Source organism: Anas acuta, chromosome 31, assembly GCF_963932015.1.
Source record: "Anas acuta chromosome 31, bAnaAcu1.1, whole genome shotgun sequence".
Taxonomy (NCBI): domain Eukaryota; kingdom Metazoa; phylum Chordata; class Aves; order Anseriformes; family Anatidae; genus Anas; species Anas acuta.
This window is the reverse complement of record NC_089009.1, coordinates 193,330-217,232: the sequence shown is the minus strand read 5'-3', so window position 1 is coordinate 217,232 and position 23,903 is coordinate 193,330. Positions and strand designations below refer to the sequence as shown.

General features: G+C 58.7%; 5 protein-coding genes across 8 annotated transcripts in view; 3 read left to right on the top strand and 2 right to left on the bottom strand.

Moving 5' to 3' along the window:
- LOC137846289 (butyrophilin subfamily 3 member A2-like) overlaps positions 1-2,030 on the top strand; it is a 37,277-nt gene extending 35,247 nt beyond the window's left edge. For all 3 annotated transcript variants that reach the window (XM_068664177.1, XM_068664179.1, XM_068664182.1), the window contains one exon: positions 970-2,030. In XM_068664177.1, coding sequence (XP_068520278.1) covers positions 970-1,598 — 629 coding nt within the window. In that variant the 3' untranslated portion in view covers positions 1,599-2,030. The remainder of the gene's footprint in view (positions 1-969) is intronic.
- Positions 1-23,903, top strand: part of LOC137846173 (butyrophilin subfamily 3 member A1-like) — an 88,065-nt gene that overhangs the window by 39,915 nt on the left and 24,247 nt on the right. Inside the window, exon 2 of the mRNA XM_068663876.1 lies at positions 4,859-4,981. Coding sequence (XP_068519977.1) covers positions 4,859-4,981 — 123 coding nt within the window. The remainder of the gene's footprint in view (positions 1-4,858; positions 4,982-23,903) is intronic.
- Positions 9,219-11,542, bottom strand: LOC137846302 (HLA class II histocompatibility antigen, DM beta chain-like). Of its 2 annotated transcripts, XM_068664244.1 has the most exons (3): positions 9,719-11,542; positions 9,517-9,636; positions 9,219-9,440 (listed from the first exon to the last, which is right to left on the bottom strand). In XM_068664244.1, the coding sequence occupies exons 1-3, from the start codon at positions 10,167-10,169 to the stop codon at positions 9,370-9,372; spliced, it is 642 nt and encodes a 213-aa protein (XP_068520345.1). In that variant the 5' UTR covers positions 10,170-11,542; the 3' UTR covers positions 9,219-9,369. The 2 variants fall into 2 exon arrangements, with proteins under 2 accessions (XP_068520345.1, XP_068520342.1); XM_068664241.1 differs by having other exon boundaries at positions 9,219-9,636.
- Positions 12,023-16,298, top strand: LOC137846218 (butyrophilin subfamily 1 member A1-like). The gene is made up of 8 exons (XM_068664023.1): positions 12,023-12,212; positions 12,619-12,966; positions 13,594-13,875; positions 14,005-14,109; positions 14,387-14,407; positions 14,831-14,851; positions 15,010-15,042; positions 15,219-16,298. Exons 1-8 carry the CDS (start codon positions 12,113-12,115, stop codon positions 15,845-15,847), a joined length of 1,539 nt encoding a protein of 512 aa, XP_068520124.1. The 5' UTR covers positions 12,023-12,112; the 3' UTR covers positions 15,848-16,298.
- On the bottom strand, positions 21,418-23,662 carry LOC137846149 (uncharacterized). Its single transcript, XM_068663853.1, has 5 exons — positions 23,624-23,662; positions 23,044-23,198; positions 22,455-22,717; positions 22,253-22,372; positions 21,418-22,176 (listed from the first exon to the last, which is right to left on the bottom strand). The coding sequence occupies exons 1-5, from the start codon at positions 23,660-23,662 to the stop codon at positions 21,632-21,634; spliced, it is 1,122 nt and encodes a 373-aa protein (XP_068519954.1). The 3' UTR covers positions 21,418-21,631.

The following is a 23,903-nucleotide window of genomic DNA, read 5'->3' as shown; positions in this document are numbered from 1 at the left end:
AGACCTCATCGCAGTTTACAACTTCCTTGTAAGGGGGTGTCGAGAGGCAGGAGACTTTTTCTCCATTAACACCAGTGACAGGACCCGCAGGAACGGGGTTAAGCTGAGGCAGGGGAAATTTAGGCTTGACATCAGGAGGGGGTTCTTCACAGAGAGGGTGGTTGCACACTGGAACAGGCTCCCCAGGGAAGTGGTCACTGCACCGAGCCTGTCTGAATTTAAGAAGAGATTGGGCTGTGCACTTAGTCACATGGTCTGAACTTTTGGGTAGACCTGTGCGGTGTCAAGAGTTGGACTTGATGATCCTTAAGGGTCCCTTCCAACTCAGGATATTCTATGATTCTATGATTCTATGATCCCTGAACTGGAAGAATTTGAAGTGTAGACATTGGGTGAGAAGTTTTTTTCCTCTGATCATGCATTCCTTATGTTTTTCTTTTCCAGAGGAAAAAGATGCAAGACTGGGTGAGTCTCTCCTCCTCGCCCCAACTGAAGGAATTAGAAGTCCTTGGTTTGTAGCAGTCATTGTTGAGAAACTGACTCCTCTCATCAATGCACTGCCTTTCTCTTTCGTTTGTAGATGAACAAGCTGCAGAACTGGGTAAGTCTCCAGGTGTTCAGACCCAAGGGCAACACCAAGGCAATGTGCAGGGGAGGGTGGGCAGCTGGGACAGAGCAGCCCAGGGCTGGCCCCTCGCCCTGCCCACACCCACTGGGTACCAGCTGTGGGCTGTGACCAGCTCTCCCCTCTCCTTCCAGCATGGAGAAGGTCTCTCCTGCCTCATAATAGAGGTAGGTGTGCACTGGGTTGCCCTCTGCAGTGCTCCTCCTACCCCTGGTGGGGCATGTTCAGGAGCTAAGAGGTGCCCCATCTCCTGCCCCATGGGGCAGCTCCTGGCCCCAAGCTGGGGAAAGCCTGCCCAGGGCTGAGCTCTGCCCCTGATGGCCTGGCTCCTTCTCTCCCTGCAGTGAAGGTGACCCTGGATCCAGACACGGCTCATCCCCTGCTTGTTGTTTCTCAGGACAACTGCAGTGTGAGATGGGAAAGGGAATGGCAGCAGGTGCCTGACATACCAGAGAGATTTGACTACTGGGGCTGCGTGCTGGGCCGTGAGGAGTTCAGAGAGGGGAGGCACTGCTGGTTGGTGGAGGTGGAGGGAGAGTGGGTAAAGTATTCACGGTGGGCTGTGGGGGTGGCCAGGGAATCTCTAGAGAGGAAGGGGTATTTCAAAAGGAGCCCTGAAGAAGGGATCTGGGCTGTGCAGTACGATGAAGGACAGCTCATATCTCTCACATCTCCTCCCACTCACTTGTCCCTGTCCCCTGTCCCCACAAGGATCTGGGTCTGTCTGGACTGTACCCAGGGGCAGGTGTCTTTTATCAATGCTGACAATGGGGTCGAGATCTTCACTTTCACAGAAGCCTCCTTCAACGGGGAGAGCATCCGCCCCTGGTTCTGGCTATGGACAGAGAAAATTCAGCTGTTCCTGAGGGACAGCACCCCCCAGACCCTGTCCCCAGCCCTGGGGGGCTCCTGCCCTTCTCCAGACACTCCTGCATCACCTCTCCTTGGTCCTGCAGGAGCAGCACAGGAATGAGGGACAGTGGGGCCAGGGGCTGCCCCGTGTTCCTCCCTGCTGCTGGAGGAGAGCTGGGATGCTGCAAGCAGGGGCCAGGCCCCTTGCAGCCCCTGGGCTCTGCCCTGCACGCGGCTCCTGTGCTGGGGCACAAGCCCTGCTGGCACCCACGGCTCTCACCCTGCCTCTGAGCCCCAGCGGCAGCACAGGGGCTGCAGCAGCTCTCCACGCTCCTCTCCCCTCTGCTTGCACTGCTTGCAGACCCCAGGCCAAGGGATGTGGTCACTGTGTGCTGCTGGCCATTGCAGGCCACCTTTGCCTCCTAGGTTGGGGTTGATCCTTGCTCTGTGCCTGGTGCTGAGCATGAGCAGCCTGTGGGGGCTCTTTGTTCCCTCCTCTGGAGCACATCCATGCAAGACCCAGCAGCAGCAAGACTGTGTCAAATAAAGTTTTGTACAGGAAGATGGAGTCTGGCAGTGGCATTTCCTGGGTGCTTTCTAACCTGAGGCTTTGCTGCCTGGGAAGGCATCTTGCAGCAGACCTCTCCTTGGTGTTGGTCCTGGGAGTCAGAGCCAGGAGGAACCAAAGCGCCAACTGCCCCTTGGTTCTCCATCTGTTCCCTGGCACCCCCTTGTCCCATCTGGGTCAGTGCCCTGCCCTGAGCTAGACAGGGTAATGACCCAGCTGGGACAAGTGGATCATCAAGAGCTTCCATCCTCCCATCACACAGGCTCGGTAGAGGCTCTGCCTGCAGGGGGGGGCTCACCAGCTTTTTGAAGTCCTCCTAGCAGAGGCAGCAGGTGGCGTCAACCTTAAAGCAGTCCATCAGGTCCTTTCAAGCCACCTCCATGCCCTATATTTTCCTTCCATCACCCAATTTGTTTCCGTGGCTGCTTTATTTTCCACTGCTCAGGGCAGGGGTCAGCCAGAAATGGGCTTGCAGGAGCCATGGGGCCACCCCAGCTTCACCAACCCTCAGCAATCAGTAACAATCCTGCACTCCCAGAAAACCAGTGCCACTTTTTGCACCTTGTTTAAAAGCAAGCAGGGAAACAAACTGACATTCTTGAGGCAAATTCATTGTGGTGTGTTTTAAACATCGCAGCATTAAAAACAGGAGCAGACACAGTGCAGAAACAGGGGAAGGAAATGCGTTTGGAAGACACTGCATCCGATAGAAGCAGGTGATCCAAACAGACCAAACCTCAGTGAGAGGGAGCCTCCGTGGCTGCAGGACTCCCTTGGCCTCTTCGAAGGTTTAATTATATGAAGGTGGGAAGCTAAGAATAGGTTTTGAACCCAGCTACACAATGAGGAGACACAGATGCTCTCCTCCAGCTGGTTCTCAATGCCAAGCTGGGTGGTCTCCACACCCAACCACCCATCTTCATGCACGTGGGGTCTCACCATCCCAAAATCCCATCATCCTTCATCCCATTGAGATCCCACCATCCTCACACCCCATCCTCTTTAATCCCAGCAGGGTCCCACCATCCCAAAACCCCATTGTCCTCCACTCCAGTGGGGATCCACCACCACAATCCCCATCCACCTTCACCCCAGTGGGGTCTCAGCATCTCCAAAACCCCATCATCCTCCATTCCACTGGGCTCTCACCAACCCCAAACCTCAAAACCCTCCACCCACTGCTGTCCTACCATCCTCTCAGCCAATTATCCTACATCCCACTGGGCTCCCACCAACCCCAAAGCCATCCCAGGGCCAGGGACTGACTGACCACCACGTTCCCTAAGCGCTACGAGAAGCTATGCCATGACCACCAGCTGCATGCCTGGTCCTCCTCAATTCACAGATGTAATCTTCAGAGGGTTGTTTGGGAAGAACAGTAAACGTTAGGCTCCACATGGCTTTTCTGGTGGAGGAGGAGGGCTGAGGGAACAGTGAAGCCCATCCCGCAGTCAGGGCACTGATGGGGTTTCCCTACCAAGTGCTTTTTCCAATGTTGGTTGAACACCGAGCTTTCAGAGAAGGCTTCCCCACAGTCAGAGCAGGGATAAGGGGGTTGTCCCTGGTGAGTCCTGAGATGGGCTAAGTAGACTGAATTCTTTGCAAGGCTATACTGCACTGGGGACATTTATAGGTCCCCCAGCCTGCCCGCTGGCAGGACAGAGCAAGAAGCTGAGAAGTCCTTGGCTTGGTGTAAACACTGCTCTGCAACAATTGAAACATCAGCATGTTATCAGCACTCTTCTCATCCTAAGCCAAAACATAGCATTCTACCAGCTACAAGGAGAAAAATTGACTCTATCTTAATTGAAACCAGGACAGGATTTCATGATGACCTCAGCCAGTTTTCTTGGTACTCTGGGATGAATCCCATCAGGCCCTATAGTCTCCACCTGTAGGAGCAAATTGCATGCTAAGTCAATATTTGCTGGGAGTTTATCATTCCTGCTCTCACGGTCCTCCAGCTCAGGGCAACTGGGGTCTCAGAGCCCATTGTCAGTGTTGAAGACAAAGGCAAAAAAAGCATTAAACATGCCCCTGTTTGTGAGGAGACCATCCCCATCAAGTAAAGGACCACTGTTTTCTCCGGTTCTACTTTTGCTCTTTAGATATCTTATAAAACTCAGTTTTATTTCCCCCAACAGTTCTGTCAAGCTTCAACTCAAATTGAGCTTTAGCCATATGAATTCACCCTGATAAGGACTAGGGCAGCAGATTCTGAGGCATCGCATAGTTCCTTAAAGAACAGTTCATCCATGTCATCATCCTAGCTGCATGCAGAAGCTGTCCCTCTGGTCCTTGGAAGCCATTTCCACACCAAAGTCTCCACCGTGCTGCAGAAGGGCTTTGCTTGCCAGAGGGCAAAAGGTCTGCCCATTTCTGCCTCCACTGGGATGGACAGAGCCGGGAGTGGGGCTGGCTCTTTGTCCCCACCACCCTGGGAAAAGGGTGGCACTGAGATGCTCGGCAGCCAGCTGTGCCTCTTTCCCTGCAGCCTCCGATGTCGCTCTGCCCTGCAGCATCTTGCACCCATCCCCCAAGGGTCAGGGCTCCTCCCAGAGTGTTACTGCAGATAAGAACTGAGCAGAAGTTGGTGAAGTCACGTGTAGCCTTCTAGTTCCTGCAGCTATGGTGGGTGCTGTGAGGGACGACTATTTTGGTGAGACTGCCTTGGAGAAGAACACCTGGGGCTGCCTTCTGTGTCCCCCAGCCCATGATAAGTGCAGGCTCTGCACCCTGCCCAAGACGCTGCTGGCCGTGGCTCCTTGTGCCCAGGCCTGCAGCCCCTCAGTACCTTACTCTTCTACCCCCAGATCCTGCTCCCGCTGCAGCACAGATGGGGCTCCCCTGGGGTTGCGGCCGCCCCAGCCTCACCGGCCATGCCAGCGGCTTCCTGACTTCCCTCGTCACTCTGCACCTTCTCCAGCTGGGCTCAGGTAGGATCCTGCAGGGCTGCTGGGGGCTCTCCCCCCTGTGCATGCAGATGTGCTGCCATAGGGCAGGGGAGCGGCTCCAGGGTAGGGGGACCAGAGCCCACAGCTCGGTCCCTGCTGGGTTTCACTTTCCCTTTGGATCTTTCACACAACATGGGCGCTGCCTTGACTGCCATTTTTAGTGCTTCTTCACCCATCCGAATGCTGCAGAGAGGGCTCCCACTCCCAGCAGACTTCCTTCTCCTGCACGTCCTTCCTCTCCCTCTCCTCTTTCCTGGGTGGTTTCCCATGGAACACAGGGGACGCAGCACGCACCAACTCACACACCAACTCATGCCCTTTGTCACTCACTGCCCCTAAATTTACAATGCCAAAATCTCACCACCTCTCTGTGCCCTTCTCCATTGCCCAGCCCAGCTCAGAGTGGTGGGACCAGGACACTCTGTCACTGCCACCATGGGGCAAGATGTCGTGCTGCCCTGCCACTTGTCCCCTCAACGCGATGCTCGCACCCTGGAGATCAGATGGATCCGGGACCATATCTCTAAGACAGTGCACCACTACCGCAATGGAGAGGACCTGTACGGGGAGCAGATGGAGCCATATGCCAGGAGGACAGAGCTGGCCAGAGATGGTCTCTCTTCTGGAAGCCTGCACTTGCGAATCACGGGGCTGAGACCCTCTGATGATGGCCAGTACGTCTGCACTGTGAGAGATGCTCATGTTTATGACAAAGCCATTGTGGATCTGGAGGTGTCAGGTTAGTGGCTGGGTTGAGGCATTCAAGGGATGGTGCAGCTGTCCCCGCATTTGTGTGTCCCACCCAGGACCCTGTCCCATCTTCATGGCCATTTACGAGGCCACTCATTGAACTCCATCCCCATGGTGTTTTGTGGGCAGTGGGCACAGGTTTCTGAGCAGGTCCTTCAGCTGTGCCACAAATAGGTGTGGGTTAGGGGTGAGAGTGGCTCCGTGTAGTGCCCGGTCCCTGAGCCCCTGTGACCATGGCTGTCCTGGGCTGTGTCTGGCATGGGAGCAGATGGGGTCTTTGCCTTGGAACTCAATCCCTCCCCAAGTCAAGTACCATCCACGCGCTCTTCCCCCAGCCACAGGCGCTGACCCCCACCTCTCCCTGGGGGGCTACGAGGCCGGAGGCGTCCGGGTGCTGTGTCGATCGGCCGGCTGGTACCCGCTGCCGCAGCTGCTGTGGAGGGATGCTCGTGGGCAGCACCTGCCCTTGGTCTCCCAGACACATTCCCAGGACCAGGAGGGGTTCTTTGAAATCGAAGGTGCCGTCATCGTGAACGGGAGTGTGGAGGGGCCCTTGTCCTGTGTGGTCAGGAACAGCCGCATCCAGCAGGAGAGGAAATTTTCCCTGCACATCGCAGGTACAAATGGCACAGCCAGGGTGAGGTGTTCCTGGCCCCTGCACTTGTCCTGACCCAGGAGAAGTCTGGGACTTCCTCTTCTAACCCCAGCCATGTAAACACAGCCCTTTTCCTGGTGCCTTTTTTCAGCTCCCTTTTTCATAAACGCCCAGCCCTTGATAGTGGTTCTGGCTCTGGTCCTTGTGTTTTTGGCTGTGTCCATTGGCCTCGGTGTTTATCTCTTTCGAAAGCAAGGTAAGCTGGCAGCGCAGGGATGGAGCGCAGGGAGGTGTTCTGCCGGGACCCCCTGGGTCTGGAGCAAGGGGCCTTGGGTGGGAGGCCAGGGAGCATGGCTGCAGCGTGGGGCTGGTGGCAAGGCGCAGCCCCTCTGCAGATATTCCCACCCAGCAACCAAGCTGCTCTGCTCACCACCTCTTCCTCCGCCTTTGCTTTTCAGCGGCACAGAGCCGAGAGCTGGGAGAGTCCTTGCAGTCCCTGCCCCCAGCCCCGGGGGAAGTGGTGTCTGTGCGGGAGGGCCTGGTCTGGGTGGGCTCTGGGGGCTTGTGTGCTGGTGGCTTGGGGGTGCTGGAGGAGCAGCTGGAGCCTGGGGTGGGAGTGGGGAGTGCTGGGGCTGGGGCTGCCCTGGGCACGGGACACGGCCGGGATGGCTGAAAGGAACGGGGATCAAGGTGGGGACGGGGAGCGAGCTGTGGGGCTGCCCCGCTCAGCACTGATGCTTTCGGGAAACGGACATTCTCCACCAATCCTTTCTTCACTTCTGTAATGGCTTCAGTGGCACAAAGATAAAAGCTGCAGAAATGTCAGTCCTTAAAGTTCTGCTTACAAGAGCATTGTACAAAGCTGGACCACAATGACTGTTTCTTTAGTCCCACCTCTGATCAAGGCAGTGTTTTACCCTTTCATGGGATGTCATAGGGTCAACCACGGGCTAAGCAAGTCTTCCCTCATGCTTTACTTTCTTACCCATCATATATTACTTTCACTTTCCTTTTCAGAGAAACAAGCTGCAGAGCTGGGTGAGTATCACATTCCTTGGGCCCCATGGCCACACTAAGGCAATGTGAGGGGAGGGTGGGCAGCTGGGACAGAGCAGCCCAGGGCTGGCCCCTCACCCTGCCCACACCCACTGGGCACCAGCCATGGGCTGTGACCAGCTCTCCCCTCTCCTTCCAGCATGGAGAAGGTTTCTGATGTCTCATAATAGAGGTAGGTGTGCATTGGGTTGCCCTCTGAGGTGCTTCTCCTGCCCTTGCTGGGGCATGTTCAGCAGCCCAGAGGTGCCCCATCTCCTGCCCCGTGGGGCAGCTCCTGGCCCCGAGCTGGGGAAAGCCTGTGCAGGGCTGAGCTCTGGCCCTGATGGCCTGGCTCCTTCTGTCCCTGCAGTGAAGGTGACCCTGGATCCGGACACAGCTCATCCTGAACTTGTTGTGTCTCAGGACAAGAGCAGTGTGAGATGCGAAATTGAACAGAAGCACGTTCCTGACACATCAGAGAGATTTGAGAACCGGTGGTGTGTGCTGGGCCTTGAGGAGTTCAGAGAGGGGAGGCACTGCTGGTTGGTGGAGGTGGAGGGAGAGTGGGTAAAGTACTCAGGGTGGGCTGTGGGGGTGGCCGGGGCTTCTATGGAGAGAAGGAAGAGGATGAACATGAGCCCTGAAGGAGGGATCTGGGCTCTGCAGTACGATGAGGGGCAGCTCAAGTCTCTCACATCTCCTCCCACCCCCTTGTCCCTGTCCCCTATCCCCACGAGGATCTGGGTCTGTCTGGACTGTACCCAGGGGCAGGTGTCTTTCATCAACGCTGACAATGGGGTCCAGATCTTCACTTTCACAGCAGCCTCCTTCAATGGGGAGAGCATCCGCCCCTGGTTCTGGCTGGATAAATCGGGAATTCAGCTGTACCTGAGGGACAGCACCCACCAGACCCTGTCCCCAGCCCTGGGGGGCTCCAGCCCTTTTCCAGACACTCCTGCATCACCTCTACTTGGTCCTGCAGGAGCAGAACAGGTATGAGGGGCAATGGGGCCAGGGGCTGCCCCGTGTTCCTCCCTGCTGCTGGAGGAGGGCTGGGATGCTACAAGCAGGTGCCAGGCCCCTTGCAGCCCCTGGGCTCTGCCCTGCACGTGGCTCCTGTGCTGGGGCACAAGCCCTGCTGGCACCCACGGCTCTCACCCTGCCTCTGAGCCCCAGCGGGCAGCACAGGGGCTGCAGCAACTCTCCACACTCCCCTCCCCTCTACTTGCACTGCTTGCAGACCCCAGGGCAAGGGATGTGGTCACCGTGTGCTGCTGGCCAGTGCAGGCCACCTTTGCCTCCTAGTTCGGGGTTGATCCTTGCTCTGTGCCTGGTGCTGAGCATGAGCAGCCTGTGGAGGCTCTTTGTTCCCTCCACTGGAGCACATCAAGGCCCAGCAGGAGCAGGACTGTTTCAAATAAAGCTTTGCACAGGAAGATGGAGTCTGGCAGTGGCATTTCCTGGGTGCTTTGTGTCCTGAGGCCTTGCTGCCTGGGAAGGCGTCTTGCAGCAGACCGTCTCCTCACACGCCTTGCCCTGCAGAGCCTTCGCCGTCCTCGTAGCCCTCCCTTGGAGGCTCTCGCACAGTTTCACGCCCTTCGTCTGCTGCGGTGCCCACAGCTGCACGCAGTGCTCGAGGCGAGGCTACAGCAGGCCGAGCAGAGCGGGACGATCCCTTCCCTCGTCCGGCCAGCAGTGCCGTGCCTGAGGCACCCCAGGGCACGCTTGGCCCTTTGGGGTCCCATGCCATGGCCCCCACACACCCGTTCCTCTTGGTAACACACTGTAGGAGTGTGTGAGCCTCTGCCCAGTGCACAGAACACTGCAGAGACACCAGCAGGGCTTGTGGAGCATCTTTATTGTCAGCACCACAGCATCGGGTCTGAGATGGGGCCAACCGGGAGCCGCCGGTGCTGGGAGGTGTCCGTCTGGGGGTCCTCAGATGCTGCCTGGGGAAGGGGGGAACACACAGGATGAGAGATGGGATGATTCACCCCTCGCCAATGCAGATGGGGACACCATTACCTGCGGGGTAGTTGTCTCCAGGGAGGGGAGTGTAACCTGCGGGGGAGAGAAGAGGAGTGAGCAGAGTCCTCGTCATCCTTGACCACGGCCCCAGCTGTCCACGGACACTCACCCGGGGCGGGAGGCCTGGCCTTGTAGCGGTAGACGCCGGCGAGAAATAAGCCAAGTCCCAGCACCATCAGCACGGTGGCCACCGCCACCAGTATCGTCACCTCCGGCATCAGTCCGGGACCTGCGGGGACACGACCGGGTGAGTGGCAGCAAGGAGCCAAGACCGCCGGCCTCCGGGTGTGGTCCTGCGCCTCTCCACTCACTCCAGTCCTCCAGGAGAGGCTCCTGCAGGCTGACGTGCTGCACCGAGCACGTGTAGGTGTCGCCTGCCACCAGGGCCACCAGCACGGACACCTGCGTCTGGTAGCTCCAGTCGCCGTTGGGGATGGCAGAGATGGGGTTGTAGTCGTCGGGCTCCATGATGTCCCCGTTGTGCAGCCAGATGACGGTCACCTCGGGGGGGTAGAAGCCCCAGATGTGGCAGCTGAGGTGCACGGGCACACGGGCGTTCCCCGTCTCCGCGGGGATGATGCGGACTTTGGGCTGAGCTGGAGCAGGGATGGGGATGGGGTCAGTGGTGGGCGAGCCCCTTTTCCCTGCCCTGTGCAACGTCCTCACGCAATGCTGTGCAATGCTCCCGTGCAAAGCTCCACACAACTTCCCCATGCCACTTCCCCATGCAACGCCCTGTGCAAGCTCTAGGCATTGTCCCATGCGATGTCAAATGCGACATCCCCATGCGATGCCCATAAGACACCCTGTGCAATGCCCCTGTTCCACACCCTGCAAGAGGCATTGCTCTGTGCAATATCCCCTTGCAAAAGGCAATGCAATGCCCTGTGCAGTGCTCTGTGAAACATCCCCTGTGACGTCCTCACACAGTGTGCTCTGCAACACCCCCATGCAATGCCCGGTGCAACATCTCCTTGCAACATGCTCTACAACACCCCTAGGTAATGTCCCCATGCACTGCCCAGTGCAAAATCTTGCTGAGGTGATCAGCTCCATTGCAGACTCTTTCTGCAGCGGAGCAGGGGATCTCACAGGCAGGGCTATTTTTTTTCCGGCATCAAGCCCACTTGTGGGAGCTGCCAGGACCCAGCAGCCCTCACAAGGGAAGCTAACAAGGCGTATGCAGAGACAGCAGGTCCCCCTCCGCGGCCATTCAAAAGCAGCCCCTGGGGAGTGGAACAACCAGGAACGCGGTGACCATGGTGGGCAAGCAGGGCATGGTGCATCAAAAGGGAGTGGCAGACAGTTCAGGCAGGCAGGGCAAGCAGGGAGGGCAGAGCGTTCCCCCGCACGGCCCATAAGAACACCTCCTCTAGCGGTGGTCTACTGCTAGCTAGGCTGCAATGGTCTCCACCAGGCACAGTGCTCTCTCTAGCAAGTCTGTACACACCCAGACTGACAGCCCGCTCAAAAATGCACCAGTTCAGGCCTCTGGGTGCAGGGAGCGTCTGAGCCTCTTGCTGCCATATGCAGGAGGCATAGAGACTGTGTGTGCATGAGGTGAGAGCAGGTTGATGACCTGGTCCACCTGGTGGCAGAAATCAACGAGGAGGTGGAGAGGTTGAGGGCTATCAGGGAGTGTGAGCGGGAGATAGAGTGGTGGGGCAAGTCCCTGCGGGGCCTGAAGGAGAGGTACCGGGGTGAGACACCCCAAATGGGTGTGGACCCCCTCCCCTGTCGCTGTTGGGCAGAGGGAGGGGACCTGGGAGTTGAGGAGGAATGGAGACAGGTCCCTGCTCGACATCACAGGCGATGCCACCCTCTGCCGGCCCCACCTTCCCAGTTTCCCTTACAGAAGAGGCTTGAGGCCCTGGAGCTTCAGGGACCGGGAGCTGAGGAAGAGGTAGAAAGTGTAGCCAGGAGGATGCCTAGGATGAGGAAGTCGACTCCAAGCCTCAGGACTGCTATCCTCTTTTGGTAGTCCAGGCTGGCAGTGCTGATATTGAAGAGAGAAGCCTGAAGGCTATCAAACGGGACTTTAGGGGACTGGGGCAGTTAGTGGATGGAGCGGGACTACCTCTGTAGTCCTTCCATATTGACTGACCTCGCCTCCAGCAAACAAGAAACTTTCCTTATCCACCTAAGCTCTTGAAGAAGGTCCCTGCCCATCTGAGCAAACCTTCTGCCACGGCTGCTTACTGGAGCCAGGAGTGGGGCTGGCACTTTGCCTTCAGCACCCTGGACAAAGGGTGGCAGCTCTGGGCTCAGCACCCAGCTGTGCCCCATTCCCTGCAGGCTCTGATCCTGATCAGCTCTTCACTGCCATCTCTACAAATTTTCCCATTGCTCACAGTTTGATTCCTCTTTGCATGCATGGAGATGAATGACCTTAGCCAGTGGCTTTCCCTGGAGGTCTGGAGAGGCCCCTGCTGGGGACAAGCAACTTGTGCTTGCTAAAGGCAGTGGACTGGGCACCTAGTTGCAATGGGATGGTGGTGCCAGCCCTGCAGAGCTCCCCAGACATTGTCCTATGGGCAGAGTTGCTCCAGGAGGGTTATTGCAGCCAGGAACTGGGCAAAGGTTGGGAAAGTTGGGCGGAGCCTTGTGCTTTTCTGCAGCTCTGCTGGGTGCCACGAGGGAGATCTATCTTGGCTTGGAGAAAACCCCCTGGGGTCCACCTGTCCCCTGGGGGACCTCTCATTCAGATGGGGCTTCTCTTAGGCTGCACCCACCCCAGTCTCACCGGCCATGCCAGGGGCCTCCTGACTTCTCTCGTCACTCTGCTCCTCCTCCGCCTGGGCTCAGGTAGGATCCTGTGGGGCTGCTGGGGGCTCTCCCCACTGTGCATGCAGACTTGCTGCTGTGGGACAGGGGAGCGGCTTTGGGAAAGGGGGGATACGAGCCCACAGCTTGCCTGTGCTGGGTTTCACTTTCACTTTGGTTCTTTCACGCAATATGGCTGCTGCCTTGGCTGCCCTTTCTGTGTCTCCTTCACCCACCAGAATGCTGCAGAGAGGGCTCCCACTCCCAGCACACCTCCTTCTCCTGCACGTCCTCCCTGTGTCTCTCCTCTTTCCCGGGTGTTTTCCCACGATACACAGGGGATGCAGCATGCACCAACTCATGTACAGCTCGCTCTTTGTCACTCACTGCCCCTAAATTTACAATGCCAAAATCTTTCCTCCTCTCTGTGCCCTTCTCCATTGCCCAGCCCAGCTCAGAGTGGAGGGTCCAGACCACCCTGTCACTGCCACCGTGGGGCAGGATGTCATGCTGTCCTGCCACTTGTCCCCTCAACGCGATGCTCACAGCTTGGACGTCAGGTGGATTAGGAAGAAGTTCTCTGAGACCGTGCACCACTACCGCAATGGAGAGGACCTGTACGGGGAGCAGATGGGGGCATATGCCGGGAGGACAGAGTTGGTCAGAGATGGTCTCTCTGCTGGAAGCCTGGACTTGCGAATCATGGGGCTGAGACCCTCTGATGATGGCCTGTACGTCTGCACTGTGGGAGATGCTGATTTTTATGATGAAGCCATTGTGGAGCTGGAGGTGTCAGGTTAGTGGCTGGGGTGATGATGCCAGGGCAGAGTTTACATGTCCTTTGAATGTTTCAGCTGTTTCACAGCATGGAGCATGCCCATCGATGTGGAGGTAGTATTTGGGGAGAGAGCTCCCTGGATACTTCTGTCAGTTTTCACTGGTGTCTTTGAAGACAATAATCATAATATTGTGAGGGCACTGGGCACAGGCTGCTGAGCAGCACCTTCAGCTGTGTCAGCAATGGGACCAAACAGCACACAGGGAGAGTCGCAGAGTCCTCTGAGCAGCCGGGCATCTGCGTTACTTTTGCTTTCTGTGCTGGGGGAGACCCGAGACGTTGTCACGAATTCTTGAGGCTTCTTGACCCAGCATGGCTTGGTGTAAAGATGCTGCCTGGAGGTGTGCAGCTCAGCACCTGGGTTTACAGGGTAATTTGGGGTAACTGATGTTGCGCAGCCCGGCTCTCTGGGTCTGGCATAAGCAGGGATAGTTTAGGATGATGGGGGGTTCGTGGAGCGCCCAGTCCCTGAGGCCCTTGGACCGTGACTGGTCTGGGATGTGTGTGGCATGTGAGCATATAGGGTCTTTGCCTTGAACTGAATCCCTCCCCAAGTCAAGCCCAGGCCACACGCTCTTCCCACAGCCACAGGAACTGACCCCCACCTCTCCCTGGGGGGCTACGAGGCCGGAGGCGTCCGGGTGCTGTGTCGATCGGCCGGCTGGTACCCGCTGCCGCAGCTGCTGTGGAGGGATGCTCGCGGGCAGCACCTGCCCTCGGTCTCCCAGACACATTCCCAGGACCAGGAGGGGCTCTTGGAAATTGAAGGCACCGTCATCATGACCGGGAGCATGGAGGGGCCCTTGTCCTGCATGGTCAGGAGCAGCCGCCTCCAGGAGGAAAAGGAATCATCCCTGCACATCTCAGGTACAAATGGCACAGCCAGGGTGAGGTGTTCCTGGCCCCCACACTTGTCCTGAGCTGGGAGAAGTCTGGGTCTTGCTCTTCCATCCATGGGCATGTAAACACAGCCCTTTTCCTGGTGCCTTTTCTCAGCTCCCTTCTTCCACAACGCCCAGCCCTGGATGGTGGCTCTGGCTCTGGTCCTCGTGCTTTTGGCTGTGTCCATTGGCCTCGGTGTTTATCTCTTTCGAAAGCAAGGTAAGCTGGCAGCTCAGGGATGGAGCGGAGGGAGGTGTTCTGCCGGGACCCCCCTGGGTGTGGAGCGGGGCTGAGCCCTGGCCCAGGGAGGTGCGTAGGAGGAGGAAGGGAACGTTCTCCTGGGGATGCCAAAGGCCTTAGGATCATCTTGGGTGGGAGGCCAGGGAGCATGGCTGCAGCATGGGGCTGGTGGCGAGGCGCAGCCCCCCTGCACATGTTCCCACTCAGCAACCAAGCTGCTCTGCTCACCACCTCTTCCTCCGCCTTTGCTTTTCAGCGGCACAGAGCCAAGAGCTGGGTGAGTCCTTGCAGTCCCTGCCCCCAGCCCCTGGGGAAGTGGTGTCCCTGCGGGAGTGCCTGGTCTGGGTGGGCTCTGGGGGCTTGTGTGCTGGTGGCTTGGGGGTGCTGGAGGAGCAGCTGGAGCCTGGGGTGGGAGTGGGGAGTGCTGGGGCTGGGGCTGCCCTGGGCACGGGACACGGCCGGGATGGCTGAAAGGAACGGGGATCAAGGTGGGAACAAGGAGCGAGCTGCGGGGCTGCCCAGCTCAGCACTGATTCTTTCGGGAGACAGACATCCTCCACAATGACTTTAGTCCCACCTCTGATCAAGGCAGTGTTTTTCCTTGTCATGGGATGTGTTCTGGGTCTACCATGGGCTAAGCAACTCTCCCGTCATGCATTAATTTCATACGCATCATACATTACTTTCCTTTCCTTTTCAGAGAAACGATCTGCAGAGCTGGGTGAGTGTCACAGAGCTTTGCCCCCAAGGCCAAGCCAAGGCCATGTGCAGGGGAGGGTGGGCAGCTGGGACAGAACAGCCCAGGGCTGGCCCCTCACCCTGCCCACACCCACTGGGCACCAGCTGTGGGCTGTGACCAGCTCTCCCCTCTCCTTCCAGCATGGAGAAAGTTTCTGCTGCCTCACAATACAGGTAGGTGTGCATTGGGTTGCCCTCTGAGGTTCTCCTCCTGCCCTTGCTGGGCCATGTTCAGGAGCCAAGAGGTGCCCCATCTCCTCCCCGTGGGGCAGCTCCTGGCCCCGAGCTGGGGAAAGCCTGCCCAGGGCTGAGCTCTGCCCCTGATGGCCTGGCTCCTTCTGTCCCTGCAGTGAAGGTGACCCTGGATCCAGACACGGCTCATCCCCAGCTTGTTGTGTCTCAGAACAACAGCAGTGTGAGATTGGAAAGTGAACGGCAGCAGGTTCCTGACACACCAGAGAGATTTGACAACTGGGGCTGTGTGCTGGGCCATGAGGAGTTCAGAGAGGGGAGGCACTGCTGGTTGGTGGAGGTGGAGGGAGAGCAGATAAAGGATTCAGTGTGGGCTGTGGGGGTGGCCAGGGCTTCTGTGGAGAGGAAGGTGGAGATCAACATGAGCCCTGAAGATGGGATCTGGGCTGTGCTGTACTATGAGGGGCAGCTCAGGTCTCTCAAATCTCCTCTCACTCCCTTGTCCCTGTCCCCTGTCCCCACGAGGATCTGGGTCTGTCTGGACTGTACCCAGCAGCAGGTGTCTTTTATCAACGCTGACAATGGGGTCCAGATCTTCACTTTCACAGCAGCCTCCTTCAATGGGGAGAGCATCCACCCCTGGTTCCAGTTGTTTACAGAGGGTTTTCAGCTGAGCCTGAGGAACAACACCCCCCAGACCCTGTCCCCAGCCCTGGGGGGCTCCTGCCCTTCTCCAGACACTCCTGCATCACCTCTACTTGGTCCTGCAGGAGCAGAACAGGTATGAGGGGCAATGGGGCCAGGGGCTGCCCCGTGTTCCTCCCTGCTGCTGGAGGAGGGCTGGGATGCTGCAAGCAGGGACCAGGCCCCTTGCAGCCCCTGGGCTCTGCCCTCCACACGGCTCCTGTGCTGGGGCACAAGCCCTGCTGGCACCCACGGGTCTCACCCTGCCTCTGAGCCCCAGCGGGCAGCACAGGGGCTGCAGCAGCTCTCATTGCTCCTCTCCCCTCTGCTTGTACTGCTTTCAGACCCCAGGGCAAGGGATGTGGTCACCGTGTGCTGCCGGCCATTGCAGGCCACCTTTGCCTCCTAATGTGGGGTTGATCCTTGCTGTGTGCCTGGTGCTGAGCATGAGCAGCCTGAGGGGGCTCTTTGTTCCCTCCTCTGGAGCACATCAAGGCCCAGCAGCAGCAGGACTGTGTCAAATAAAGTTTTGTACAGGAAGATGGAGTCTGGCAGTGGCATTTCCTGGGTGCTTTGTGTCCTGAGGCCTTGCTGCCTGGGAAGGCGTCTTGCAGCAGACCGTCTCCTCACACGCCTTGCCCTGCAGAGCCTTCGCCGTCCTCGTAGCCCTCCCTTGGAGGCTCTCGCACAGTTTCACGCCCTTCGTCTGCTGCGGTGCCCACAGCTGCACGCAGTGCTCGAGGCGAGGCTACAGCAGGCCGAGCAGAGCGGGACGATCCCTTCCCTCGGCCGGCCAGCAGTGCCGTGCCTGAGGCACCCCAGGGCACGCTTGGCCCTTTGGGGTCCCATGCCATGGCCCCCACACACCCGATAATCTTGGTGAGACACTGTAGGAGTGCGTGACCCTCTGCCCTGTCCCCAGAACACTACAGAGACACCAGCAGGGCTTGTGGAGCATCTTTATTGTCAGCACCACGGCATCGGGTCTGAGATGGGGCCAAACGGGAGCCACCGGTGCCAGGAGGTGTCCGTCTGGGGGTCCTCAGATGCTGCCTGGGGAAGGGGGGGACACACAGGATGAGAGATGGGTTGATTCACACCTCACCGATGTGGATGGGGATGGGGACACCGTTACCTGCGGGGTAGTTGTCTCCAGGGAGGGGAGTGTAACCTGCGGGGGGGAGAAGAGGAGTGAGCAGAGTCCTCGTCACCCTTGACCACAGCCCCGGCTCTCCCCAGACCCTCACCTGGGGCAGGAGGCCTGGCCTTGAAGCGGTAGACGCCGGCGAGAAATAAGCCAAGTCCCAGCACCATCAGCACCGTGGCCACCACCACCAGTATCGTCACCTCCGGCATCAGTCCAGGACCTGCGGGGACACGGCCGGGTGAGTGGCAGCAAGGAGCCAAGACCACCAGCCTCAGGATGCGGTCCTGCGCCTCTCCACTCACTCCAGTCCTCCAGGAGAGGCTCCTGCAGGCTGACGTGCTGCACCGAGCACGTGTAGGTGTCGCCTGCCACCGGGGCCACCAGCACGGACACCTGCGTCTGGTAGCTCCAGTCACCGTTGGGGATGGCCGAGATGGGGTTGTAGTCGTCGGGCTCCACGATGTCCCCGTTGTGCAGCCAGATGACGGTCACCTCGGTGGGGTAGAAGCCCCAGATGTGGCAGCTGAGGCGCACGGGCACACGGGCGTTCCCCGTCTCCGCGGGGATGATGCGGACTTGGGGCTGTGCTGGAGCAGGGATGGGGATGGGGTCAGTGGTGGGCGAGCCCCTTTTCCCTGCCCTGTGCAACGTCCCCACGCAATGCTGTGCAATGCTCCCGTGCAAAGCTCCCATGCAAAGCTCCACGCAACTTCCCCATGCCACTTCCCCATGCAACGCCCTGTGCAAGCTCTAGGCATTGTCCCATACGATGTCAAATGCGACATCCCCATGTGATGCCCTGTGCAATGCCCCTGTGCCACACCCTGCAAGAGGCATTGCTCTGTGCAACATCCCCTTGCAATGCCCAATGCAATGCGCTGTGCAGTGCTCTGTGCAACATCCCCCTGTGACGTCCTCACGCAGTGTGCTCTGCAACACCCCCATGCAATGCCCGGTGCAACATCTTGTCAATGTGATCAGCTCCATTGCAGATTCTTTCTGCAGCGGAGCAGGGGATCGGACAGGCAGGGCTATTTTTTTCTGGCATCGAGCCCACTTGAGGGTGCCGCCAGGACCCGGCAGATCTCGCGACGTAGGCTGACGACACGTAGGCAGAGCCAGCAGGGCCCCCTCCTTGGCAGTTCAAAAGCTGCCCCTGGGGAGCGCAACAACCAGGAATGCAGCGATCCGGGAGGGCAAACAGGACATGGCGCATCAGAAGGGAGTGGCAGGCAATTCATGCAGGCAGGGCGAGAAGGGAGGGCAGAGCGTTCCCCCCCAGACCATACGAACAACTCCTCTAACGGCGGTCTACCATTACCTAGGCTGCAATGGTCTCCACCAGGCACAGTGCTCTCTCTAGCAAGTCTGTACACACCCAGACTGACTGCCCACTCAAAAATGCACCAGTGCAGGTCTCTGGGTGCAGGGAGCGTCTGAATGCAATGATTTAATTCAGTCTCAGGGACCCTCATTGAACTCCATCCCCATGGTGTTGTGTGGGCAGTGGGCACAGGTTGCTGAGCAGGTCCTTCAGCTGTGCCAACAATAGGTGTGGGTTAGGGGTGAGAGTGGCTCCATGGAGTACCCGGTCCCTGAACCCCTGTGACCATGGCTGTCCTGGGCTGTGTCTGCAATAGGAGCAGATGGGGTCTTTGCCTTGGAACTCAATCCCTCCCCAAGTCAAGCCTCAGCCACGCGCTCTTCCCTCAGCCACAGGCGCTGACCCCCACCTCTCCCTGGGGGGCTACGAGGCCGGAGGCGTCCGGGTGCTGTGTCGATCGGCCGGCTGGTACCCGCTGCCGCAGCTGCTGTGGAGGGATGCTTGCGGGCAGCACCTGCCCTCGGTCTCCCAGACACATTCCCAGGACCAGGAGGGGCTCTTTCAAATCGAAGCTGCCGTCATCGTGACCGGGAGCGTGGAGGGGCCCTTGTCCTGCGTGGTCAGAAACAGCCGCCTCCAGCAGGAGAGGGAATCATCCCTGCACATTGCAGGTACAAATGGCACAGCCAGGGTGAGGTGTTCCTGGCTCCTGCACTTGCCTGCACGGAGAGAAGTTTGGGTCTTGCTCTTCCATCCATGGGCATGTAAACACAGCCCTTTTCCTGGTGCCTTTTCTCAGCTCCCTTCTTCCACAACGCCCAGCCCTGGATGGTGGCTCTGGCTCTGGTCCTCGTGCTTTTGGCTGTGTCCATTGGCCTCAGTGTTTACCTCTTTGTAAAGAAAAGTAAGTTGGCAGTGCAGGAATGGAGCGGAGGGAGGTGTTCTGCAGGGACCCCCCTGGGTGTGGAGCGGGGCTGAGCCCTGGCCCAGGGAGGTGCGTAGGAGGAGGAAGGGAATGTTCTCCTGGGGATGCCAAAGGCCTTAGGATCATCTTGGGTGGGAGGCCAGGGAGCATGGCTGCAGCATGGGGCTGGTGGCGAGGCGCAGCCCCCCTGCACATGTTCCCACCCAGCAACCAAGCTGCTCTGCTCACCACCTCTTCCTCCGCCTTTGCTTTTCAGCGGCACAGAGCCGAGAGCTGGGAGAGTCCTTGCAGTCCCTGCCCCCAGCCCCTGGGAACTGGTGGTGTCCCTGCGGGAGTGCCTGGTCTGGGTGGGCTCTGAGGGCTTGTGTGCTGGTGGCTCAGGGGTGCTGGAGGAGCACCTGGAGCCTGGGGTGGGAGTGGGGAGTGCTGGGGCTGGGGCTGCCCTGGGCACGGGACACGGCCAGGGTGGCTGAAAGGAACGGGGATCAAGGTGGGGACGGGGAACGAGCTGCGGGGCTGCCCCACTCAGCACTGATGCTTTCGGGAGAGGGACATTCTCCAAGAATCCTTTCTTCACTTCTGTAATGGCTTCAGTGGCACAAAGATAAAAGTTGCACAAGTGTCTGTCCTTAGAGTTCTGCTTACAAGAGCATTGTACAAAGCTGGACCACAATGACTATTTCTCTAGTCCCACCGCTGATCAAGGCAGAATTTTTCCCTGTCATGGGATGTATTCAGGGTCTCCCATGGGCTAAGCAACTCTCCCCTCATGCATTACTTTGATACCCATCATACATTACTTTCCTTTCCTTTTCAGAGAAACAAGCTGCAGAGCTGGGTAAGTCTCACTCTCCAAACAGAAAAAACAACAAAAAAATGACATCATAGTGAGAGATATGGAATCAGAAACTGTGCTTTCTTCTCATGTTTTCCTTTTCTCTTTCATTTGTAGAGAAACAAGCTGCAGAGCTGGGTAAGTCTCCCAGTGTTCAGACCCAAGGGCAACACCAAGGCGATGTGCAGGGGAGGGTGGGCAGCTGGGACAGAGCAGCCCAGGGCTGGCCCCTCACCCTGCCCACACCCACTGGGCACCAGCCGTGGGCTGTGACAAGCTCTCCCCTCTCCTTCCAGCATGGAGAAAGTTTCTGCTGCCTCACAATACAGGTAGGTGTGCATTGGGTTGCCCTCTGAGGTGCTTCTCCTGCCCTTGCTGGGGCATGTTCAGGAGCCCAGAGGTGCCCCATCTCCTCCCCGTGGGGCAGCTCCTGGCCCCGAGCTGGGGAAAGCCTGTGCAGGGCTGAGCTCTGGCCCTGATGGCCTGGCTCCTTCTGTCCCTGCAGTGAAGGTGACCCTGGATCCGGACACGGCTCGTCCCGGGCTTGTTGTGTCTCAGGACAACAGCAGTGTGAGACGGCAAACTGAACGGCAGCAGGTGCCTGACACACCAGAGAGATTTGACGATGGTTGCTTCGTGCTGGGCCGTGAGGCTTTCAGAGAGGGGAGGCACTGCTGGTTGGTGGAGGTGGAGGGAGAGCAGATAAAGGATTCAGTGTGGGCTGTGGGGGTGGCCAGGGCTTCTGTGAAGAGAACGGAAGAGACAATGATAATGTCTATAGGAGAGATCTGGGCTGTGCTGTACTACAAGGGGCAGCTCAGGTCTCTCACATCTCCTCGCACTCACTTGTCCCTGTCCCCTGTCCCCACGAGGATCTGGATCTGTCTGGACTGTACCCAGCAGCAGGTGTCTTTCATTAACTCTGACAATGGGGTCGAGATCTTCACTTTCACAGCAGCCTCCTTCAATGGGGAGAGCATCCGCCCCTGGTTCTGGATAAGGACACTGGGAATTCAGCTGTGCCTGAGGGAAAGCACCCCCCAGACCCCGTCCCCAGCCCTGGGGAGCTCCGGCCCTTCTCCAGACACTCCTGCATCACCTCTCCTTGGTCCTGCAGGAGCAGCACAGAAATGAGGGGCAGTGGGGCCAGGGGCTCTCCTTTATTCCTCCCTGCTGCTGGGGGAAGGCTACGATTCTAAAACCAGGGGCCAGGCCCCTTGCAGCCCCTGGGCTCTGCCCTGCACGCGGCTCCTGTGCTGGGGCACAAGCCCTGCTGGCACCCACGGCTCTCACCCTGCCTCTGAGCCCCTGCAGGCAGCACAGGGGCTGCAGCAGCTCTCATTGCTCCTCTCCCCTCTGCTTGCACTGCTTGCAGACCCCAGGGCAAGGGATGTGGTCACCGTGTGCTGCCGGCATTGCAGGACACCTTTGCCTCTTAGTTTGGGGTTGATCCTTGCTGTGTGCCTGGTGCTGAGCATGAGCAGCCTGTGGGGGCTCTTTGTTCCCTCCTCTGGAGCACATCAAGGCCCAGCAGCAGCAGGACTGTGGCAAATAAAATTTTGCACAGGAAGATGGAGTCTGGCAGTGGCATTTCCTGGGTGCTTTGTGTCCTGAGGCCTTGCTGCCTGGGAAGGCGTCTTGCAGCAGACCATCTCCTCACACGCCTTGCCCTGCAGAGCCTTCGCCGTCCTCGTAGCCCTCCCTTGGAGGCTCTCGCACAGTTTCCCGCCCTTCGTCTGCTGCAGTGCCCACAGCTGCACGCAGTGCTTGAGGTGAGGCCGCAGCAGGCTGAGCCGAGCGGGACGATCCCTTCCCTCGGCCGGCCAGCAGTGCCGTGCCTGAGGCACCCCAGGGCACGCTTGGCCCTTTGGGGTCCCATGCCATGGCTCCCATACACCCACTCCTCTTGGTAAGACACCGTAGGAGTCTGTGAGCCTCTGCCATGTGCCCAGAACTCTGCACAGACACCAGAGGGGCTTGTGGAGCATCTTTATTGTCAGCACCATGACATTGGGTCTGAGATGGGGCCAACCTGGAACCGCCGGTTCTGGGAGATGTCCGTCTGGGGGTCCTCAGATGCTGCCTGGGGAAGGGGGGGACACACAGGGTGAGAGATGGGATGATTTGCCCCTCGCCAATGGGGACGGGGATGGGGACACCATTACCTGCAGAGTAGTTTTCTTCAGGAAGGGGAGTGTAACCTGCGGGGGGGAGAAGAGTAGTCAGCAGAGTCCTCGTCACCCTTGACCATTGCCCTGGCTCTCCCCGGCCACTCACCCGGGTCAGGAGGCCTGGCCCTGAAGTGGTATACGCCGGTGAGAAAGAAGCCAAGTCCCAGCACCATCAGCACCGTGGCCACCGCCACCAGTATCGTCACCTCTGGCATCAGTCCGGGACCTGCGGGGACACGACCGGGTGAGTGGCAGCAAGGAGCCAAGAGTGCCGGCCTCCGGGTGCGGTTCTGCACCTCTCCACTCACTCCCGTCCTCCAGGAGAGGCTCCTGCAGGCTGACGTGCTGCACCGAGCACATGTAGGTGTCGCCTGCCACCGGGGCCACCAGCAGGGACACCTGTGTCTGGTAGCTCCAGTCACCGTTGGGGATGGCGGAGATGGGGTTGTAGTCGTCGGGCTCCACGATGTCCCCGTTGTGCAGCCAGATGACGGTCACCTCGGGGGCGGAAGAGCCGCACATGTGGCAGCTGAGGCGCACGGGCACACGGGCGTGAGCCTCTTGCTGCCATCTGCGGCAGGCAGAGAGACTGTGTGTGCGTGAGGTGTGAGCAGGTGGATGACCTGTACCGCCTGGTGGCAGAAATCAACGAGGAGGTGGAGAGGTTGAGGGCTATCAGGGAGTGTGAGTGAGAGATAGAGTGGTGGGGCAATTCCCTGCGGGGCCTGAAGGAGAGGTACCGGGGTGAGACACCCCAAATGGGTGTGGACCCCCTCCCCTGTTGCTCTCATGCAGAGGGAGGGGACCTAGGAGTTGAGGAGGAATGGAGACAGGTCCCTGCTCGACATCACAGGCGATGACACCCCCTGCCAGCCCCACCTTCCCAGGTGCCCTTACACAACAGGTTTGGAGCTCTGGAGCTTGACGGACCGGTAGCTGAGGAAGAGGTAGAAAGTGTAGCCAGGAGGATGCCTAGGGTGAGGAAGTCGACTCCATGCCTCAGGACTTCCTCCACCAGGACGGAAAGAAGGGAGATTGTTGTAGGCGACTCCCTTCTCAGGGGAACAAAGGGCCCTAATTGTCAGCCTGACCCTAGCTGTAGGGAAGTCTGCTGCCTCCCTGGTGCCAGGGTCAAGGAAATTGCCAGAAAACTTCCCAACCTGGTTTAACCCTCTAACTACTACCCCCTTTGATAGTCCAGGCTGGCAGTAATGACATTGAAGAGAGAAGTCTGAAGGCTATCAAACGGGACGTTAGGGGACTGGGGCGGTTAGTGGGTGGAGCGGGAGTACAGGTGGAGCAGATCTCCACACTGCAGCCCATGGAGGAGCCCCCGGTGCAGGAAGTGGAAGGGGCCCGGAGGAGGCTGCAGCCCATGGAGTGCTGCAGGAGCAGGCCCCAGGCCAGAGCCACAGCCCATGGAGAGGAGCCCCCACAGGATCAGGAGGTCTGGGGGGAGCTGCAACCCATGGGTTACCCAGATTGGAACAGTTTGCTCCTGACAGATGTACCTCATACTACAGACCCACACTGGGGCAGTTGCTGGAGAGCTGCTGCCTGTGGGAAGCCCATGTAGGATCAGATTGGGAAGGACGGCATCCCATGGGAGGAGTTGTGCACTCAGCTGAGGGTGGAAAGCCCTTGCAAGGAGATCTGGACAGATTGGAGAGTTGGACAATCACCAACTGCATGAAGTTTAACAAAGGCAAGTGCCAGGTCCTGCACCTGGAATGGGGCAACCCTGGCTATACGTACAG

Excerpts from the sequence above, each read along its gene's own strand:
- LOC137846218 (XM_068664023.1), top strand. The coding sequence starts at position 12,113 with ATGGGGCTTCTCTTAGGCTGCACCCACCCCAGTCTCACCGGCCATGCC. Across the intron at positions 12,213-12,618 it reads CCTCCTCCGCCTGGGCTCAG|CCCAGCTCAGAGTGGAGGGT; the intron begins GTAGGATCCTGT and ends TCCATTGCCCAG. Across the intron at positions 14,110-14,386 it reads TTATCTCTTTCGAAAGCAAG|CGGCACAGAGCCAAGAGCTG; the intron begins GTAAGCTGGCAG and ends TTTGCTTTTCAG.
- LOC137846149 (XM_068663853.1), bottom strand. The coding sequence starts at position 23,662 with ATGAGGTACATCTGTCAGGAGCAAACTGTTCCAATCTGG. Across the intron at positions 23,199-23,623 it reads AGCAAACTGTTCCAATCTGG|GGAGTCGCCTACAACAATCT; the intron begins GTAACCCATGGG and ends TCCCCTGAGAAG. Across the intron at positions 22,177-22,252 it reads GGCCAGGCCTCCTGACCCGG|GTTACACTCCCCTTCCTGAA; the intron begins GTGAGTGGCCGG and ends TCCCCCCCGCAG.
- LOC137846302 (XM_068664241.1), bottom strand. The coding sequence starts at position 10,169 with ATGGGACAATGCCTAGAGCTTGCACAGGGCGTTGCATGGGGAAGTGGC. Across the intron at positions 9,637-9,718 it reads GCCTCTCCTGGAGGACTGGA|GTCCCGGACTGATGCCGGAG; the intron begins GTGAGTGGAGAG and ends GTGTCCCCGCAG.